A 22,141-nucleotide genomic window follows, 5' to 3' on the forward strand; every position below is an offset into this window, starting at 1 on the left:
AAACATGTGTGTAGGTGAAGGGAATGGGTAACTGGAGAGAGATGTTAAGGAAAGGTTTTCTAAAGATGCAGCCTTGTAGAGCATGTTGATTTCTTCCAGAAGAGAGGGACACGAAGAAGGGAATTGAAGAAGTAAGTCCCCAGACAACCTAAGGGAAGAGGAGCTAGAGACACAAGTGGTGGAGGGATAGGTTTTAGGGGCAGGAAAGACCCTTCTCACATTGTAACAGGAGAGAAAAGGGAAAGATGTTGGAACAAAAGGAATGTCAGGAGGGGAGTATGGAGATGTGAATATGTGTTAGTGTGTGGTACCTTTGTCTCTGTCTTGGTGTGTATATCCTTGAGCACTGGATGTATGATTTTGATTCTCTAGGATTTTCAAACTATGACCTTTCTGCTCAGATCTTTATTTAGCATTATTAGACGATACTTATATTTTTAGAACTTATAGAGCTTTAGCGGAGCATAGAAATTAACTTATTGGTTCCCTAATTTTTATAGTTGATGAAATTAACAGTAAAGCAATTAAGTGAATTTTACGAGGATTTAAGCAAATTGTTGATGTATCTGGGCATGGAAACATGCCTGGAGAATACAATGTGTGTAATAGTCAATAATATTGTAAAAACCCAAACCATTTACGCTTTAGTTTTACATATAGCATGCAGCTTTTTTTAATAGATAATCTCTATTTCTAATTGTTCTACGTAAGGTAATAATGGCTGTGCTAAGCAATAAAAAGAAAGTAGACAGGAATTTAGAACTCATCACAAATCCAAACAGAGGACTCATTTCCAAATGAGCAAGGATTTACCGTGTTATCTTCCTCACAGGCAATATATGAGCGCCTTTTTTGTTGGATTGTTACTCGCATCAACGATATTATTGAGGTCAAGAACTATGACACTACAATCCATGGGAAAAACACTGTTATTGGTGTCTTGGATATCTATGGCTTTGAAATCTTTGAGAACAACAGGTAAATTTGATAAAATCCTTAATATCCTATTATTTATTTATTTTATTTGTTGAAAGCTAATTTACTCCTTTTGTTGTAGCTTTGAACAATTTTGCATCAATTACTGCAATGAGAAACTGCAGCAGCTGTTTATTCAGCTGGTCCTGAAGCAAGAACAAGAAGAATATCAGCGGGAAGGGATCCCTTGGAAGCACGTGAGTAGAATCTCATGGAAAATGTCTACATGTATTTCACATGTTGTTGGTAATGTCACATCTTATCATTTAAACTCCAAAAGGAGAATGTAATCAAATAATATGTACCAAAGTACAAGGGCATTTTCTAGATAGGAAAATTTCTGTGCAACTACTGATTAGCACAGATGGGATGTATCACGCTGATTTTACTACACAGATTTCTGGATGTGTGACCCAGAGTAAGACTCTATAAGTACATTTTAGCTTCTTTTTTTTTTTGGAAAAATATTTAAATTTCAGTAAAGAAAAGGCTAAAAAGACAATTTTAGGTATTTCTTGAGCTTCTTGAGTATTTGAAGCATCCAGACCTTAGTTTTTTTTTTTTTCAAGATATGTAAATATAATTCATTTTAAATATTGGCGGGTGGAATTTCATCTCATCAATGTTCTCTTTTGATAGGCTCCTTCGTTGGTGCCCAGCAAATGCTGAGTTATAACCAGTTAAACCTCTTATTAGTATTATCACTTTAGGGTTGATACCATCTGGGTTTTCTCATTCATATCCATTGCAGTTTAGTGTCATATATAAAGTATTTGTAGCAGTAATTTTTGCCTTAAGTTGGCTAAACTTTGCTCCCAAATTTATTTTCTTCTCTTTCTTCCTCTACTTTTTGAACTAAATGGCATTTTATTGTATTCAGTTTGTGTTGTTCACAACTGAAACTCAGGCATTGAAACACCTGTGTTAACTTCCATCTCCATTTATTTTCCTTTTTTATAGCACAATTCAGTTATTATCTCTCTTCTTATGACTCTTTATGAGCTTTTATATTAGTCAGAGTCAAACTGTCTGGTAAGATATGACCTGAAAGTAAGACTGTCCAGGGTACAGACATCCAAGGTCAGAGCTAGAAAACATTAACTTATTTGGCTTTCTTGTTTCCTATGATTAGACCTCCTGCTCAAGACAGAAATGATAACAAGTAATTTTTCTTAGAAGTTTGTATTTTTAAACGGTTTTGAAAAACAACTTGAAAAATGCAAAAACATCTGAGTTCCTGTAAGTTTCTGTATTTTTAAAACCATGTTCATCTTCTTACCAAGTAGTACAGGCAGTAAAAATAATTGGAGTCAGTATTTATTTTTTGGTACCCAAGGTAAATTATTACTCAGCAGTAAAAAAAACTATTTGATATGCTGTGTTTAAATGAACCGCCATCATCTGTCAGTTTGTCGTACTGTGGTAGCTTGTGTGTTGCTGTGATGCCAACAGCTATACCACTGGTATCTCAAATAGAGCAGGGTCACCCATGGTGGACAGGTTCCAGCAGAGCGTCCAGACTAAGACAGTCTAGGAAGAAAGGACTGGTAGCCTACTTCTGAAAATTAGTCACAGAAAACCCTGTGGATCACAACAGAGTATTGTTCGATATAGTGCCAGAAGATGAGTCTTCCAGGTTGGAAGGCACTAAACAAGACCGGCGACCGTGAAGGTGGCTCATTCTGTTACTAGTAAGGTCTCCCTGAGTCGGAGCCAACTCAACAGCAACTAACAGCAATTGAAATTAAATCACTTCTGTATTTCCCACTATCTTCTCTCCTTCAAAAAAAGGAGATCAGGCCATAATATACATTTGATAATGCTTTGTAATTTTTTAATGAGGAGCTTTCGTCCCTGAAATTGCATCTTTGTCTTCCATCCTGTGTTAAACATTAGAATACCATAAAAGTTTGTTCAATTTTATTAGTATAAACTTTACCTATTTGCAAATAAGCCAAAGGGTGGGTTGTCATTTACTTGGTCATAGGATTACCTACAGCTTTGATTTCAGTAATGAACTCTCATAGCCATTCAAAATGTGGTTCAATTCAATTCAGTTACATTTATATGCAGCTTTCTTAGAATGAATCCGCTGTATAATATAATACATAGTAATCACTGAAGCTTAGATTTTTATTGCAAATTTAATTATAAAGCTTATTATTCAGATGTGATTCAGAGGTACTGCTCAAAAATATTCTTCAGTAATCAGAGCATCAGATTTCACAGACATAGTTGATAACGAGAAAAGTCAACAATTGCAGTAGGCTATTCTAAAGCCAAAAGTCTTGGTTTATGTGTCCTGTGAATCCCAAACTGAGAATTAGTCCCCCCAAAATTAGAGTCTCTATTCTGGGCCAGCATTTTCTCTGAAAACACTTAACTTCTGAACATGGTGATTCATTTTTTTTTTTCCCAATTTTTTATTATGGAAAATTTCAAACATACCTAGGAGCAGAGAGCATCATATCATAACCTCTAGGTATCCATCGCCCAGCCTTGACAGTTAACTGTGGGTGGCCAGCCTTTTGTCATCTGTTCCCTATCCACCTGCCCCCAGGTTATTTTGAAGTAAATCTTAGACATCACATTATTTCATCTGTAAATATTTCAGTTTCTTTCTTTCACAAAGACTTTTACAGAAACCATAACCACAATACCATTATCATACTTAAAAAAAATTCATGATAATTCCTTAATATCATCAAATGTCTGGTCAGTGTGTTCACTCTTCCTCAATTATCTTATAGTGGGGTTTTGAGTTTTTTTGTTTGTTTGGTTGGTTGGTTTGGTTTATAGTTTGTTTGAATTATGACCCAAGTAATGTTCTTACAGTGTGACTATTTGATTGGTCTCTTGCATATTAATAGATTGCCCTTCATTTTCTCTCTCTTTTTTGCTCCTTGCAAACTTCTGTTGAAGCGAAGTCATTTGTTCTATAGAGTTCTTTTCAAAGTCTGGATTTCACTAATTGCATTCCCAAGATGTCGTTTACTGTGTTTCTCTGTTTCTTATATTTCTGTTATATTGGTTGTTAGATGTAGAATCTTGACTGGATTCAGGTTGTTTGTTTTCTGCTGGTTTACTTCATAGGTTGTATGTGAACATCCATCAGGAGGGTTTTAAAGTCTAGTTGTCTGTCAGATTTATTGCATTTTAAAGTACTGTGGTTTACAAACCATTTGTAGTTGTTGGGAACTTGATTCTCAAGCACAAAACTGCTCTGTTAGAATGAGAATGGGAGGCCCAGTGCCCTATCCCCCAAGACCACCCCCCACCCCCTAAGACACCTCTGGAGAATACCAGATTTTTAGAGAACATAGTGTGAAAACCACTGCTTTTAAGCAATATTTGAAGCATTAAACTTACACAGTAGAAGCTACTGGAATCCTCAGTACGGACCAATACCTTTTAGTTATACGATTGGAATTTTAAAGGGAGTTTAATTCCTTAGTCCTTAGGCTCAAAGTCTAAGATGTCAGCTATTAATTATTCATAGAGTTCCTGCCTTTTGAGTATTTTAAGAATATTTTTTCCAAAGATGGAAATAAGTTTTCTCTCTAATTAAAAATATAATAAGTTCCCACAATAAATGTAAATATTTAGACCCGGGCTTCCCAATCTCAATATTATTGACATTTTGGACCAGATAATTCCTTGTTTGGGGGGGCTGTCCTATGTATTATAGGCATTTAATAGCACCTCAGATCTCTACCCATTAGATATTAGTAACACTTATTTAAAAAAAAATACCCAGTGCCGGCGAATTGATTCCGACTCATAGCGACCCTAGAGGACAGGGTAGAACTGCCTGAGTTTCCAAGGAGCGCCTGGTGGATTCGAACTGCCAACCCTTTGGTTAACAGCTGTAGCATTTAACCACTATACTTATTTCGACATATAAAAACCAAACCAAACCCACTGCTGTCAGGTCGATTCCGACTCATAGCAACCCTATAGAACAGAATAGAACTGCTCCATAGGGTTTCCAAGGAGCGGCTGGTGAATTCTAACTGCCGACCTTTTGGTTAGCACTCATAGCTTTTAACCACTGTGCCACCAAGGTTACTATCGAACAATCAAAAAGTCTCTAGACATTGCAAACGTCCACTTGGGGGCAAAATCAACCCCTGATACTTGCATTTCAGAATTACATGTTTTGTATTATACTCAGAAAATGTCCAAACTTTGTTAGACCCATTATACTTTTTAACTTTGGGAAAGTTGAGAGGGAGATGCTGTTATGGAGTTTAGTCGTTCAGAGTCACATAAGCAGAAGTGCAAATTCTATGTAACATCTTAAAACCTCGTTGTCAAGTAATACATCAAATAAGTCCTTAAGGTTATTTGTTGGCCTTTGGAAGCTGGGCCTTGCGGTTATCAAGAACAGATTGGGGGATTGAGGGTATGAAGGAGTAGAGTGGGGTGCGGGATCTGGAGACAGAATTAAAGCAAGAGTTGGTGATGGGAAAATGTAACATCATCATTTTTGCCTTGGACTGCGCTCATCTAAGAACAAGTTTTCCGTGATATAAAATCAACAAAGAAATTTAAAAATTAACTTCCAAATTTCCTGAGTAAAACTGAACGCTTCGAAGGCCAGAGTAGCAGGGGTGGGGCCCGGTTTGGGGACTATGGTTTCAGTTGACATCTAGGTCAATTAACATAACAAAATGTATTAAGAAAATGTTCTACAACCCACTTTGGTGTCTTAAACGCTAGCAAGTAGCCATCTAAGATGCATCAACTGGTCTCAGCCCACCTGGAGCAAAGGAGAATGAAGAACACCAAAGACATATGGTAAAGATGAGCCCAAGAGACAGAAAGGGCCACATAAACCAGAGACTACATCAGCCTGAGATCGGAAGAACTAGATAGTGCCTGGCTACCACTGATCACTGGCCTAACAGGGAACACAACAGAGAATCCCTGATGGAGCAGGAGAACCCTAGGATGCAGATCTCAGATTCTTGTAAAAAGATGAGGCTTAATGGTCTGACTGAGACTACAGGGACTCTGGAGGTCATGTTTCCTGGACCCTTTGTTAACCCGAGATTGGAAACATTCCTAAAGCCAACTCTTCAGACAAGGATTGGACTGAACTGTAAGATAGATAATATACTGGTGAGGAGTGAGCTTCTTGGCTCAGGTAGATACATCAGACTGTATGGAGGAGAGATAAGAAGGCAGAGGGGGACAGGAGCTGATTGAATGGACACAGGGAATACAGGGTGGAGAGGAGGAGTGTGCTGTCTCATTAGGGGGAGAGCAGCTAGGAGTACATAGCAAGGTGTGTATAAGTTTTTGTATGAGAGACTGACTTGATTTGTAAACTTTCACGTAAAGCACAATAAATAAAATAAAAAATTAACTTCTGTTAGAATGTGTGCTCATTTTAATACTAGACCTCATTAAATTATTAACATATTTGACATCAAGGTAGCTTTACTTGAATTCCTGTTACAAATGGAGGTATTGGTGTTTCACCTGTGTGGTCTCCGTTCTTTTGATATGGCTTCCACACTGCATCCTACAGATTGATTACTTCAACAATCAGATCATTGTGGACCTCGTGGAGCAGCAACACAAAGGCATCATTGCAATTCTAGATGACGCCTGTATGAACGTTGGCAAAGTCACTGATGAGATGTTCCTTGAAGCGCTTAACAGTCAATTGGGCAAGCACGGCCATTTTTCTAGTCGAAAGGTAATAAGTTTAATGAGAACTTTCCTCTCATTTTTGTCTGTGAGATTTTCCTATTGTTTGACAGAGTTAAATGACTTTATATTTTGGGTTAAAAGAATTCCCACTCAACTTAGAAAGAAGGGCTATAGGTGTCTGTGAAATGGTTTGTTGCTATGGATAAATTCTCTAGTTTATAGGATGGCGAGATTGATACAATCATAATATCCAGGAGAGGGAGCTCCAGACTGTTCAATTTGCTAGAAATAGGAAAAATGAACATGATTCTTTAGAAAGCATGATGTCATTTGTAGCCAATAGGTACAGAGTCCTTGTTCATGTGCTAGAATTTTACTCCTGCATCTGATAACCCTGGCACTGAGAATAGCTTTTGTCCTTGACTTTTCACTGTTCATCCTCAGTTGTCACAAAATGTGGCTCTGCCATACTTCTTCGGAAGACGTGACCTTCTTGAAAACAAACTCTCGTTGTTTTGCCACGCGGGGAAATTCATTCCTTGAATGAATGGGTGTCCTTTTTGCTTCCCATTTTTCACATTCTAAAAGTGAGTGCTATAAACAGATCACACTTTTGTAATAATTGGTGGTAGTCATGATTATCAGCTCAGACCTTTGTGCTGTGTCTTGCATGTAGCGTGTTTCTCATTAGTATCGTTCAAGGAATGAGAAGGGACACACCATCATCACCCTGAGTCTTCCCTACAAATACAGGCCCGTCATGCAGCCATAAGCTGAAGGTAAAACATCCCCATACTCCTTCATTTTAGGAAAGGGGAAGACTGTTCCTCCATAATTCCACATGCATCAGTGACATACTACCATGTTTTAGCATGACTAAATCTATATTCTAACTTTGTCCCCTTTGAAAGTATGTAGTCAGAATTTTTTTTTTTTTAATCAGAATAGGGAGGTGGCCACAATTACCTTGTTAAAGCACAAATCAGCAAGAAGTAGATTACTGGCTGATACTTATTTTAAGCCAGTTAATTTCTAAAGTATTCTCATTGATCTGTTACTGAGGACTGACTAGTATCCCTGCTACAAGTTGGCTTTGGGTTACTACCATCTGACCTTTCACATTAGGGCTCCAGTTAGAGGTATTTCTTCAATTGTTCCCATTTATGCCACAAATACTTAATGAGTACCTCTTATTTGCCAGGTACAATCCTAGATGATGGAGATAGAGTAGTGGGCAAAGTTAAAAGTAACCTAAATAATAAAGAGTGATGGTTTTAAAGACAGTACGACTACATGGGCAAATGCCCTGTCTCTGATGGGATAGTTTATGAATGTCATTTTTAACCACCATTTAAATTTTGGAGATTTGCCTAGCATTTTGTCTACCAGGTGGTAGGCACTCAATCAGTGTTCATGAAGTCAAATTGAATTGGTCAAAATCATACCAAATAAGCCTAATGGAATATTGAATTTTGAACTAAAACATGCAAGGCTCCAATTCATTTATATAAATCACTGTGAGTTCCACATGAGACATCAAACCCACCTCATTTTGACACTCTCACCTTGGTTGTTTATACACCTGAATTAAATTTGTCAACCAAGTGTTTCAAAAGCTTCCTAAGGTAGCTACTGTTCACAGTACTTTTAAGCAGTTGCTACTGATTTGATAGAAAATACTAAAGAGCAGTTTATCTGTGGAGATACAGATTTTTAAAGTGTTTTTTTTTTTTTTTTCCTGGAATCTTTGCCTAATTAAGGAAAGAAACGAAGTAATGAAGCCATTAAACCCATTGCCATCGAGTTGATTCCGACTCATAGCAACCCTGTAGGACAGAGTAGAACTGTCCCGTATGGTTTCCAAGGAGCAACTAGTGGGTTCAAACTGTTGACCTTTTGGTTAACAGCCGTAGCACTTAACTACTACGCCATTAGGATATTTTAATCACTGTAAAGCTTTCTGTTAAATAGTACTACTATCCCGTACGTTGAGCCAGCTACCATCATTTGCTACTGGTTACTGATTAACTAGAGTTATAGACATGTGAAAAAAGAGATTTCTGGCTTGCAGCAGTAGTTTCATTAGGGGCTACACTGTTTCTTACACATTAGAGTTATTATAGAGAGGCATGAAAATGATTCAGTAAGCTATATAATCACTATCTAGAATATTAACATTAAAAACTAAAGGATAAATCTGTAACTGTTATAAAAAAAGAAAAGTCTAAAACCTTCTGTGTTCAGACCAGTTGAGACTACAATATCCAATTAGTATTTTACTAATTTTTTTTTTTTTAATAGAATACACTAAGTATTCAATCAGTGTGGGACATCTCTTGTGTCCTTTTCCTTTGGGGATTTTATGAATGAAAAGGTTTTGTAGAAGTGTTTAATAAGAGAAAGAAAAGGAAAGAAGAATTAAATTTATCGGAGACCACACTGTATGTTAGGCACTATGGCCTACATAGATCATTTAATCCGTAAAGCAACTCTCTGAGACAAATAATTATTAAAGGAGGCAGAGTGAGTAGACGGTAGAGCCAAGATTTGAACCTCAGAAGTCCGATTCTAATTTACTATATTACTTATTGAATTGATAGACCATTTCTTTACAGTTTCATCATCTGCGTAGAACCTACCATCCTTTTGGGGTTGTTTATTATCTAACATTAGAACCTAAGTAATTTTGTGTGTAAGTACATTCAGTGCTGCATGGATTCTTAGATGTCTGCTTTAGAACCTAGAGAATATCAGGTGACCCTTCACAGGGCGGACAGAGAAGTCTAGTCACTATTATAAAATAGCCTCAGTGGTTTTAATTTAACAAGGAAAATTGCAGAAAGTTACGTGGCCACCAGAGCCATGAAAAAACTGCCCTTCCATAGCATATTTCCTTTCAGTAAAAAAGAACTGCAGAAAGTTGATCTGTGAAATGACAGGCCTGGCTGGAGGGCCAGACTAACAGAAGACAGGTGAGCCAGGCTGCTCTGTATGTAGGAGGGCACAGACATCACAGGCAGTCCCAGGAATCATTCCCAGGCCTAGGACTTATTAGCTATGCAATCTGGGGCCTTTGAGCCTTACTTTCCATGTGTGTAAGAGATCACAATGCTTACCTTACATGTCAGTCTTGAGGACTAAATGAGATGTGTGTGCCTAGCAGATAGTTGGCACTTGGTAATGATAGATACATTCCTCCTTAAGCTGATCACAGAGGAGAAAGAAACTGTATTAGTCAAGGTAGGCTGGGCTGAGTTAAGAAATAGCGACTAAGATGGAAGTCTAATTGTCTCTCAGGGACCCAGGCCTCTTTTATCTTCTGGCTCTTCCATCTCCTAGGGACTATCCATCTAGTGGGAGGAGAAGAGAGGGCACAGAGGACACTGGGAGGAAATAGATTTTGTATGAAAGCTCACAGTCTGTATCGTAGAAGTCAGATAGGAAAACCAAGCCCCACACCATGTGATTACATTCATAATGATATCGTGGTTCGTGGTATTATCTTCTTATTTTAAGTTGGAATACATTTTTAGGAAAACTAAAATGCCTGTTTTTAAAATAATCTCCTTCTTGGTTTCTTAGCTCTGTGCCTCAGACAAAATGCTGGAGTTTGATAGAGATTTTCGAATTCGACATTATGCGGGTGACGTACTGTGAGTATCTTATTTTGGTACATAACATGATGATTTGCGTGGAGTCACACTTCCAAAAATATTACCAGGGCAAATATAAATTGTTTTCCCCTTCAGTTGCATTTTTCAGTCATGTTGTATGTCAGTGTATTTTAGTCTGTTCATTTAAAAAAAAAAATTGGCAAAGCTTCGTTTCTGTTTTTTGAACATTTATTGAGCACATACTCTGTACTCAAGCAAGTTTCTGATATAGTTACCACTCAGTAAAAAATTGATTGATGGCTAAATAAATCATAGAAGTATGTTAAGAACTAGAGAAAAAAGCTGGATAAGATGGGCCTTGCCCTTAAGGAACCAACAGTTTAGTGGAGGATATGGGCAGATACAACGTAAGTTATTATAATGAACTATGGAAAGGGTTAAACTTAGAGAAGTGCAAGGCATTATGGGAGTACTGAGGAGAGTTAATTTAACCCAGCGTAAGAAGTATAAGAATCCCTGGTGGTGTAGTGGTTAAGAACTACGGCTCCTAACCAAAAGGTCTGCAGTTTGAATCCATCAGGCACTCCTTGGAAACTCTATGGGGCAGTTCTACTCTGTCCTACAGGGTCGCTATGACTCAGAATTGACTTGACGGCAGGGGGTTTGGTTTGGTGTTTTGGAATAAGTATAGAGCAGCCTTCCTGGAGAAAGTGACATCTAAGTTGAGTCCTAAAAAGTTAAAAAAGTGTTAGTCAGGGAAAGGAATTGGGAAGATGAGAGGCAGAAGAGAAGGCATTCCAAGCTGAAGAGACAGCAGCATAAAGGCCCAGAGGTTGAGAATAACTATTTTATATGAGATACTATAAGTAGTAAAGTAACTGTATAAACAAAGTTCTACCATATTTGAAAAATTAAAATTCTTACAGGGCATAATTTTTTGATTACAATACGATAAAACTAGAAATTGATAAGAAAAAATGTAACTTAAAAAATATAACTACCTTAGTATTCTTTGAACGTCCATTGAGCACTCCTCTTCATCTTATTGTTTAAAGTTCTCTCTTTTTCCTTTCTCTTCTTTTTTACTTTAGAAATTCTATTCACGTAACCCATTACATGAAGAGGTTAAGCAAAAGAAAGCAAATGATCATCTCTGTAAATGCGGAAAAGACATTTGAAGAAATTTTAATAGCTGTTCCTGAGTTAAATTAAAACCCTAGAATCATAAAATAACATGACTCAAAATTATCACCCCATCTGCCAAAGTAGCCATTAGTGCTGGAATGATGCCACTTCTTCTGGTCCTCTTCCCAGCTTCCAGAGTACTGAAGACGGGGCATCCAGTACCACACAGATCTAACCCCCTGAAAATCCACACCCCACTTACACAGTGTGCGTGTTAAATGTGGCTCTTGCTGGGTGAATAATGCATGTTTTCTATGTTTTTTTTTTTTTTTTCTTTTAGATATTCCGTCATTGGTTTTATTGACAAAAATAAAGATACTTTATTTCAAGATTTTAAGCGCCTCATGTATAACAGGTAGGATTGGAATTTTATTATCTTTATATTAGGTTCTTCATATAATATATATGTACATGATTATTTTTATGTGACAATTTAAAGAGTTTCTGACAAATTTTCTAGTTCTGCTTCTACATACTTAATGGACAGAATAGTATATAACTTTGTGATTATATAGAACTCTGGTGGCGCAGTGGTTAAGAGCTTGACTGCTAACCAAAAGGATGGCAGTTCAAATCCATTAGACACTCCTTGGATACCCTATGGGTAGTTCTACTGTATCCAAGGGGTCACTTTGAGTTGGAATCGACTCGACGGCAGTGGGTTTGTGATTATGTAGTCTATAAACTTACTGATACTAATGTGATTTTTCTTGATTTCCCTTGGGTTGCCTCAGTTTCTCTATTCTGCCAGTCAGTCATCTGACAACCTTATCTATATCCTCAGCAGTCCCCAGGCTAGACCGGTGGTAATGGAGAAGTGTCAGGTAGCCTCTGGCCCAGCTGAAAGCTTTACAGATTCGGGTTTTTAATATAGTGTTTTTGCCCGCAACTGAGAGCCCACTCTGATACCAGAATAGTGTCTAGTGTCATTGATTATAGACACTGACTATGTGGCTGAATTCTTCTTATGAATCAAGAAAATGTAAAAATAAAACTGGTGAATGATTGGCAAATGGTAGCTATTGCCATCAAGTTAATTCCAACTCATGGCAACCCCATATGTTACAGAGTAGAACTGCCCCATAGGATTTTCTTGGCTGTAGTCTTTATGGAAGCAGATCACCAGGGTTTTTTTTCTGTGGTACCACTGGGTGGGTTCAAACAGCCAGCCTTTAGGTTAGTCCATCTCAAACCATTTGCACCACCCGGGGACAGGCAGATGATCACATACTCAAAACCACTATGTATGCTTTGGAGCCCTGGTGGCACAGTGGTTAAGAGCCACAGTGAGCTATGGCTGCTAACCAGAAGGTCAGAAGTTCAAATCTACCAGCCACTCCTTGGAAGCCCTATAGTGCAGTTCTACCCTATCCTGTACAGTTGCTATGAGTCAGAATCGCCGGCAATGGTTTTTCTGTTTTGTTTTTGCTTTTTGATGTACGGTTTGGAAAGAAGGCCCATGAAGAAGAACCAGTATTCTTGGCCAGCTTCTTCTAGATTAACCATAACCCATTGCTGTCGAGTCGATTCCGACTCATAACAACCCTGTAAAACAGAGTAGAACTGTCCCATATGGTTTCCAAGGAGCAGCTGGTGGATTTGAACTGCCAGCCTTTAGGTTACCAACCATAGCTCTTAACCACTACACCACCAGGGTGTTTCCTCTTCTAGATTAGAGAACTACATTCACTTACTCATTCATTCTGTTCTATCAGTTGGTCAGTAGGTCATCAAAAAAATATTGAGGCCAAATATGGGTGAAATCAGCACAACTTGACCAAGGTAAATAAAGACACCAGAAAAGGGAACAATTTTGGTAAATTCTGTAACATATACAATTTTGAAGCAACAGTAAAAACAACCAAAAAATATATGTGTGGTTATGTAGGTGGATATGAATGCATATATGTGTATAGGAAGGCATACGTGAGTAATGCACGTGCCTGTATAGGTGTATCTGTAGGCATATGTAGATACACATTGGTGTGTGCTGCTCATATATCCACGTACATAACAGACCACATAGGGGCTCAGTTATGGAGGCTTCCTAGACACATCCAAACAACTCGTGGGATTGGGATACTGGGTCAAAAGGCTTGGGGCTATAATCTTGAGGGACAACTTTGTCAATCAGCATAACATAACAAAGATAATGTTCTACATCCTAGTTTGGTGAGTGGCGTCTGGGTTCTTAAAAGTTTGGGAGCAGCATTATAAGATACAACTATTGTTCTCTACTCATGTGGAACAAAAGAGAATGAAGGAAATCAAAGTCTCAAAGAAGAAACTACTCCATGGGACTAATAGCCTACGTAAACCACAACCACTTCTAACCTGAGACCAGAAGAACTAGATGGTGCCTGGCTACCACTACCCACCATTCTGACCAGGGACACAATAGAAGGTCCCAGATGGAATGGAAGAAGAATGTAGAACAGAACTCAAATTCCTAAAAACGTCCAGACCTACTGGACCAATAGAGACTAGATGAACCCCCGAGACTATCATACCGTAAGATACCTTTTGAACTTGTATTGAAGCTATTTCTGCAGGTCACCTTCAGCCAAATAATAGATTGGCTTATAAAATAAAATCACATAAATAATATGCCACCTTAAGCAATTAACTATATGAGACCAAACAGCATTTACCCAAAAGCAAAGATGAGAAGGCAAGGAAGGGAAGGGAAGGGAAGCTAAATCAATGGAAATAAAATGGTCATAATGAGAATGCTGATATATTGTAAAAATGGTAACCAATGGCATGGATCAATTTGTATAAAAATTGTTAGCCCGTTGCCATTGAGTCAATTCTGACTCATAACAAGCCTACAGGACAGAGTAGAACTGCCTCATAGGGTTTCCAAGGAGCAGCTGGTGGATTTGAACTGCCAACTTTTGGTTAACAGCTGAGCTACTGTGCCACCAGGGCTCCAAAAATTTTGTTAAAGGAGAACCTAATTTGCTGTGTAAACTTCCACCTAAAACACAACAAAATATTATTTAAAAAAAAGAAGGTTATTGAGGGGTGATGTCTTGATGTCAATGAAAATGGAAGAGGAAGGAACTCTAAATATCTGTTCTTCCACAAAAGCCACAATAAACTGGCAAAGGCTGTCAGAATCCAGTTTTTTAGAACTCTGGAAACTAATCAAAAGCTTTCAACAACCAGGGGAATACATAATCAAGAAAAAATAGCTGAATCACAGTAAGAGAGCTTTGTGGCATGTTAGCATAACCTGGCCCATCCCCCACTCCCCTGCTTTGTGGCAGCCTTGAAGACAACAGCCCATGTTTCTGGTACAGGCACCTAGTACCAAAGAGAACAGAATGGACCTTATTCTCAAAGAATTGTGGTTATTTGTTTTGACCTGTCTGGTAACTCCCAAAGGACTAGTCAAAAGGGTTTGTCTTGGTCATGGAAGCTCTATAGACACATCCAAATTCGCTGACAGACTGAATTGCTAGGCTGAGGGCTGTGGAGACCATGATCTCAGAGAACATCTAGCTCAATTGGCATAACATAGATTATAAAGAAAATGTTCTACATTCTACATTGGTGAGTAGTGTCTGGGGTCTTAAAAGTGTGAGCAGCCATCTAGGATACTCCACTGGTCTCACCCCTTCAGGAGCAAGGGAGAATGAAGAAAACTAAAGATAGAAGGTAAAGATTAGCCCAAAGGACTAACAGACCACGGCTACCATGGCTTCCACCAGACTGAGTCCAGTACAACTAGATGGTGCCCAGCTACCACCACTAACTGCTCTGACAGGGATCACAATAGAGAGACCCAGACAGAGCTTGAGAAAAAATGTAGAACAAAATTCTAACTCACAAAAGAAGACCAGACTTATTGGTCTGACAGAGACTGGAGAAACCCTGAGAGCATGGTCCCCGAACACTCTTTTGGTTCAGTAATGAAGGCACTCAAGAGGTTCGCCCTTCAGCCAAAGATTAGACAGGCCCATAAAACAAAATGAGACTAAAGGGGCACACCAGGTCAGGGTCAAGGACTAGAAGACGGAAGGGTACAGGAAAGCTGGTAATAGGGAACCCAAGGTTGAGAAGGAATAGTGTTGACCTGTGGTGGGGTTGTTAACCGATGTCATAAAAACAATATGCGTACTGTTTATTGAGAAGCTAGTTTGCTCTGTAAACCTTCTTCTAAAGTACAATAAAAAATAAAAGCTGAAAAAAAGGGCGGGGCTTGCTTTTATTTTGCCTCACTCAGAGCTCTCCCACTGTGGGTATGGTAGGGGAGAGTGACATGTTTGCTGAAAACATTTAAGGACAGATGTGTCAGTCGCTGCTGCCTGGGGCAAGGGATAGCAAATAAGGCCAACAATAGACTAACCAAAAAGCTAGGGAGGAAAAGCAGAGGAATGAGAATGATTTGGGGGAATAAGGGCTTTGAAAAGCTTCCGTATATTCTTGGGAATCTAGAAAGCCACATACATGCCCAGGGCTGGATGTATGTTCAGAAAAGACCTGAGAAAGCTTTGAGTCCGTAGTCCAGTTGTGATTCCCAGGATACCGTTCAGCAGGATTGCTTAGCAATTCTTGTTCATCTTTTTTGAATGTAACATTTGCATTTCTCTTCCTGTGGTTCTCAGTTCAAATCCTGTGCTGAAGAATATGTGGCCAGAAGGCAAACTGAGCATTACAGAGGTGACCAAGCGACCTCTGACTGCCGCCACCTTGTTTAAGAATTCTATGATTGCTTTAGTAGACAACCTTGCATCAAAGGTATTTATTTTCTCCTATGAATATCTTTCTAAATGCATGGATTCCCTCTTGAAATATGTTATAGAATATGTATGTATGATTTGTTTTTAGGTAGTGATAATATGTAATCACACTGAAGAATATATATTCAAACTTACTGTGAGAATTTTCATTCCTGGTTTTTGTTTTGTTTTTTTAACTTGGCTGGGTGAAGCAATTGTTTGTGTCCCAGATGAATGCTTTTCTTAAATTTGGACTTTCTAGTCTACTGTTGTGGTCAAAGGGAGAGTCTTAGTGAGATTTTAAACACACACACACACATAAACCAAGAAATCAAGCCAGTTGCCATCCAATCGATTCCAACTCATGGCAACCCCATGTGTGTCAGAGTAGAACTGCACTCCATAGGGTTTTCAATGGCTGTGGTCTTTCAGAAGTAGATCGTCAGGCTTTTCTTCCAAGGGGCCTCTGGGTGACTTCAAACCATCAACCTTTCAGTTAGGAGCTGAGTACTTAATGATTTGTGCTACCTGTATATAGAGAGAGAGAGAGAGTATAGCCCTGTGCCGCAGAAAGGGCCTGTCAAAAAGAACGTCATTAACTGTAATGCACCATCCATATATTGTATTTGAATAAGAACTGAATAAAGGCAGAGGGAGTTTCAAGAGGAAGTTTAGAATTTAAGTATTGTACTTAGGCTGTTTTAAATAGTTGGAATATAAAGACGTGTTATTGACAATTATGTCTGGTGTTTATTGTTCCTCTGGGGTCTAATACTGTCTGTTTGATAACTTAAGTTAGTCCGCCTTCCCGCTCCCATGCCCTAAGAACAAATTTCTGCTCTTAACTGCTGCTGTTGACAAGTTTGATAAATTAGGCAGCATTCTGGGACTCAATATTTTTAGTTCCTTCAATTTTATCTTCCTCTTCTGGTGCTTTTTCTGTATATTTTCTTCTTTATTATTATCTTCTTTTTTTTTTTTTTAAATCAACTTCCTCTCTAAGAATTTAAATCTATGCTTATACTTCTGATTCCTTCACTGTGAATAAATTAGGCAAATAGCACAAGAAACATGTCTATTCTTTTAGTCAGGATTCTTTGGCCTCAAGTGACACGAAATGAGTGGAATTTTTTAGCTTATATAATCATGCCTTCAGAAGGGTAGGGGTAAGGACACTGGAACCAAGGATTAGAGCACCATCAGAACTCTTAACTCTTTTATCTCAGCATCTCTGCAGGTCAGCTTCAACCTGCTTCATTCAGCAAGAAGAAAAGGGAACCTAGAAGGAAGGCTTGAGGCACAAGAAACAGAGTTGAACACAGAATTTTATAAAATGCATTTTATTTATAAAATACATTAGACTTATTTAACAGGAAAAATAATTTTTGTTTTCAAAAATTGATAGTTAAATTTGCCTCTTTAAAAAGTTAAAATCTAGAGCCATGTATAGTTTTTACATCCAGGAATTGCATTCAGCTGCTAATAAGAGACCCCAAAATTAGTGGCTTAAACAAGAGAGCAATTAATTTGTCTCTCCTGTAAAAGCAGTGCAGAAGAAGGCATCCCAGGGTTAGTATAGCAGCTCCAAAGTTATCAGGGACCCAGGTTCCTTCTGTCTTTCTGTTCTACCATCCTACTGCATGGCATTCTTCCTCCTAGCCCAAGATGGCAGCTGGAGCTTCTTTCCTTTGAAAGAGGCTTCCAGGAAGCCTCACAAAACACTTCAGCTACATCTTAACTTGCTACAGCTATTTGCCAGGGAAGCTGGGAAATGCAATTTTATTCAGGTCATCAGCATACCCAACTAAAAATAAAGATTCTGTTTCAAAGTAGGAAAAAGATGCTGGATATAGGGTAGGCAATCCAATAGAAGGCAAGAAGAGGAAGGTTGGGGGAGGAGAAATAAATAAAATATGTTATATTTAGAAAATATAAAATAATAGTAGAAATAAATCTACAAAATTAATACTTACGATGAATGTAAATAGATTAAATTAACTAGTTAGGGAGAAAATACAGCTATATGTTGTTTACAAGAAACACACCTAAATAATGCTATCTAGAAAGGTTAAAAACAAAGAGATGAATAAAAATATGTCAAGCCTCTCCCACTGCTCACCCCCAAACAAACAAAAAAATAGTTAAAAGCAGTATTAATGTTGGAGAAAATAGAATAAGGCAGTAAGTGTTAATACAGAAAAAAAAAAAAAAACATTGCCATCAACTCAATTCTGACTCGTAGCGACCCTATAAGACAGAGTAGAACTGCTCCATAGGGTTTCCAAGGCTCTAATGTTTGCAGACTGCCACATCTTTCTCCCATGGAATGGTCGGTGGGTTCAAACCGCTGACCTTTCAGTTACTAGCGGAGCACTAAACCATGGTGCCACCAATACAAATAAAGAGACTATATAATAAAATGAACAATATAAAAGAAAATATATATAGGTACCTAATATTTAAAAAACACAAAAAATAGCCATGATTAAATATGAACTCTATATTGCAAAAAAGAACCTGAAAAAGAAGAAAAAAATTTGACAAGCCCACAATCCCAGCTCCTCCAAAAAGTGATAGATCAAGCAAAAGTATTAGTAAGAATACAGAAGCTTTGAAAATGAAATTTAAACCTTATCTAATAGATCAAAAGAATCCTATATCCAGGAAATAGATAATACACATTTTTTTCAAGTACACATACATCATTTACAAGAATTGACCACATACTAGATCACAAAGGAAGTTTCAGCCATTTTGAAAGAATGGATATATAGACACATTCTCCATGTTCAAGTCAGATATAATAAAAATTGGCATTTAAACTTTTTTAAAAATACAGATAGTCACCGACTTATGACATATTTGAGTTACAACGAACCGCACTTACGACCTTTTTTTTAACATCTTGTCATAGGTAACATGTACTAATACAACATTGTAGCATGTAATTTGCTGATGTTATCATTCTCAAATGTTCACTGGCAGATGTTCAGTATTATAATTTGTATAGCAGGCTATGCAAACTAAAAAAAGAAAAGAAGTATTCAACTTACACCAGAACCGACTAACAACCGAGTCATCAGAACAGAACCCCATCATAAGTCAGGAACTGTCTGTAATTCTGTAATGTACTTGGGAACTTAAATAAAAAAAAAAAAAAAAAAAAAGCTTTCCTAAACAACTCACAGGCTGAAGAGGAAATCACAATGGAAATTACAAAATATTTGGAACTGCATGACAAAGATATTATTAAAATTTGTAGGACACTCCTAAAGTGATCCATTTGTTATACCTTTATTAAAAAACAAAGAAGACTGAAAGTAAAGGAGTTAAGTTCAAGAAGCTAGAAAAGGAACTCCAAAGAATACCTAAAGAAAGAAGTAAGAAAATAATTTTTTAAATAGCAAAAAAATAATAGAAAGAAAAATTAACCAGATAGACAAATTGCTAATAAAACTTGATTAAAAAAAATAATAATATTATGAATGAAAAACAGGATATAACTTTAGATATCATAGAGATTTTTCAGAGTATGAGATTATGAGCTATGTGCCAATGAACTTCAAGTTTAGACAAATAGTTTTGTAGAAAAATATGTTATCAAAGTTATCTCAAAAAGAAATAGAAAACCTAAATAAATCAGTAACCTTAAAGACATTGAGTCACTAATCAGAAGTTTACCCTCCCCCAACTCTGACAAAGGGCGTTAGAATAGAATAATTTTATAGATGAGTTTTACAAAGCCTTCAAAGAGCCAATAATCCCTGTCATATACAAACTGTTTTGGAGAATGGACGAAAAAGAGGCCACTACCCAGTTCATGTTATAAGATCAGTATTACCTTACAAGGTCCATGTGAGCAAATAAAATTAGGAGTCAATCTCAGTTATGAACATAAAGATCTTTAAAAATGTATAAGTATTGCATTTCTGGCAACATGGTGACTGAGATGTCCACTAAAACCAACTGATAACTAAGACACTAGATAAAGTGTAAAAATCAACTTATTCAGTACAGCATGAAGTAATAGGAAAGAACAGAATATGCAGCCCAGGGCTAAGTAAAGGCAGAAGCTAACTGAGTGAATGGAGAAATAAACAGTGCCAAATGTACCTTTCACCCTGTGGGAATTTGTTGAAATGAGTAACTTCAAGTATAGTTACTCAAGGCTGAGTCCTTGAAGTTAAGTCCAGGACCTTCCCAGAGTAAGGTGTTTAATAACAGATTTTATACAAACACACACACACACTAGTGAGTCCCCAAAGGGCTACATCCTCAATGTAAGGGTAAATTAGAATTAATCCCTCATTATGTATTTTTTTTATGTACAGAAAAAACTGCCTATCTTGCTTCTTGGCACCGTACCAAAGGGGGAATTCTCCCTTGAGAATTTGTAGTCATAGGCCATCTTTCATAAGATTTACAGCCCAAATTTACACTGCTTGGATGGCCTAAAACCCTCAAGCCAACAATTTAGTTTAAACTAAGATGGGCCAAGAATGGTATTGCCCCCAGGCATCTGATAGAAGCAAACACAAAGAAACTACCCTCCACTAGATCTGAAAGAATCTCCACAGATAAAGTTCCAAGGAAATCAAGGAGCTCACAGTAAAAAAAAAAAAAAAAAAAATTACTAAACAAACAAGTCACCATATATGAGAATCAGACAAAACAAACAACAGACTCAGATTTATAATAATTTCTTAGGTTGGAATTATTAGAGACAGAATATGTCAATATGTTTCAAGAAATGAAAGACTTGAAAATATGAGAAAGAAAAGGAGACAACCAAAATAAAATAAAAGTTATTAATTTTTATATAATTAAAATTAAAAACTCAGTGGACAGATTTAACATTAGTCTAGGAAAGCTGAAAAATTAGTGAAATTAAAGAAAAAAGCTAAAGAAATTATCCAGAATTTCACTCAAAGAGATCAAGAAATTAAAAATATACAAGAAACACACAAGATAAAATAAGGCCTAACATGCATCTAATTAACATTTATAGAAGGTGAGGAGAGAATGGGGAAGAAGCAATATTTGAGGTAGAATTGCTGAGAATTTCAAGAATAGTGAAAGATGTCGATGTATAGATTCTACAGATTCAGGAAGCCCAGTGTATCCCAAGTTGGAAAAATTAAAAGAAATCTACCTCTTGGCAACTAGTGAACCCCCAGAACATCAAAGACATAGAAGATATCTTAAAAGCAACCAGAGAAAAGACAGATTAGCTTCAAAGGAACAACGATTAGACTGAGAGAAAAAAAAAACGTAAGCCAAAACTCTATACCCAGAGAATATATATATTTTTAAAAACAGCGGCACAATAAAGAATCTTCAAAAAAATTTACCAACATCGAAACTTCACTAAAGAAAATTCTAAATGATGTACATGAGGCAGGAGAAGAGGATACCAAAAAAAACCTGAGTTGCAAAAAAAAAAAAAAAAAAGAGCAAAGAAATCGGTAAATATGTGGACACATGTAAATAAACTGACTCTATAAAAACTAATGTTTTGTGGGCTTAAAAATACAAGTTAGAGAGGTGGGGCCAAGATGGTGGAGTAGTCAGATGCTGCCAGTGATCCCTCTTATAACAAAGACCCAAAAAAAACAAGTGAAATGATTATATTTATGACAATATCAAAGGCAAAGTTAGAAAATGGACTGAGTGGTAGGGGGAGGAAGAGACAGTTCAGAAGCGTAGAGAGAAGTTTCTGGACCTGAATCGCCGGGAACCCTCAGGCAGGCTGGTGATAGTGTACGGCCACAGTTTCCTCAAGGAGAAACAACCAGCTGCACAGCCTACTCACACCTCTGGAACCAGAGAAGAGTGGCACTCTCAGAAAAAGCTAAATACTTGCGTGTATTTTACCGCGCCCCCCCCCCACCCCACCTCCAAGCCAGCTTCAGTGGCTGTCAATTTCCCTGGGTCTGAGATAGGGCATGCTGAATACCCTGAGCCATTCTCCCAGCCTTG

The 22,141-nt window shown here is 37.5% G+C and overlaps 1 protein-coding gene across 7 annotated transcripts in view; it reads left to right on the plus strand.

Annotated features, from left to right (window-relative positions):
* Positions 1 to 22,141, plus strand: part of MYO1D (myosin ID) — a 348,824-nt gene that overhangs the window by 118,877 nt on the left and 207,806 nt on the right. For all 7 annotated transcript variants that reach the window (XM_010594224.3, XM_010594223.3, XM_023553473.2 and 4 more), the window contains exons 9-14: positions 833 to 978; positions 1,058 to 1,172; positions 6,512 to 6,682; positions 10,219 to 10,289; positions 11,716 to 11,790; positions 16,049 to 16,181. In XM_010594224.3, coding sequence (XP_010592526.1) covers positions 833 to 978; positions 1,058 to 1,172; positions 6,512 to 6,682; positions 10,219 to 10,289; positions 11,716 to 11,790; positions 16,049 to 16,181 — 711 coding nt within the window. The remainder of the gene's footprint in view (positions 1 to 832; positions 979 to 1,057; positions 1,173 to 6,511; positions 6,683 to 10,218; positions 10,290 to 11,715; positions 11,791 to 16,048; positions 16,182 to 22,141) is intronic.

The sequence above is a fragment of the Loxodonta africana genome, chromosome 18 (assembly GCF_030014295.1).
Source record: "Loxodonta africana isolate mLoxAfr1 chromosome 18, mLoxAfr1.hap2, whole genome shotgun sequence".
Lineage (NCBI taxonomy): Eukaryota > Metazoa > Chordata > Mammalia > Proboscidea > Elephantidae > Loxodonta > Loxodonta africana.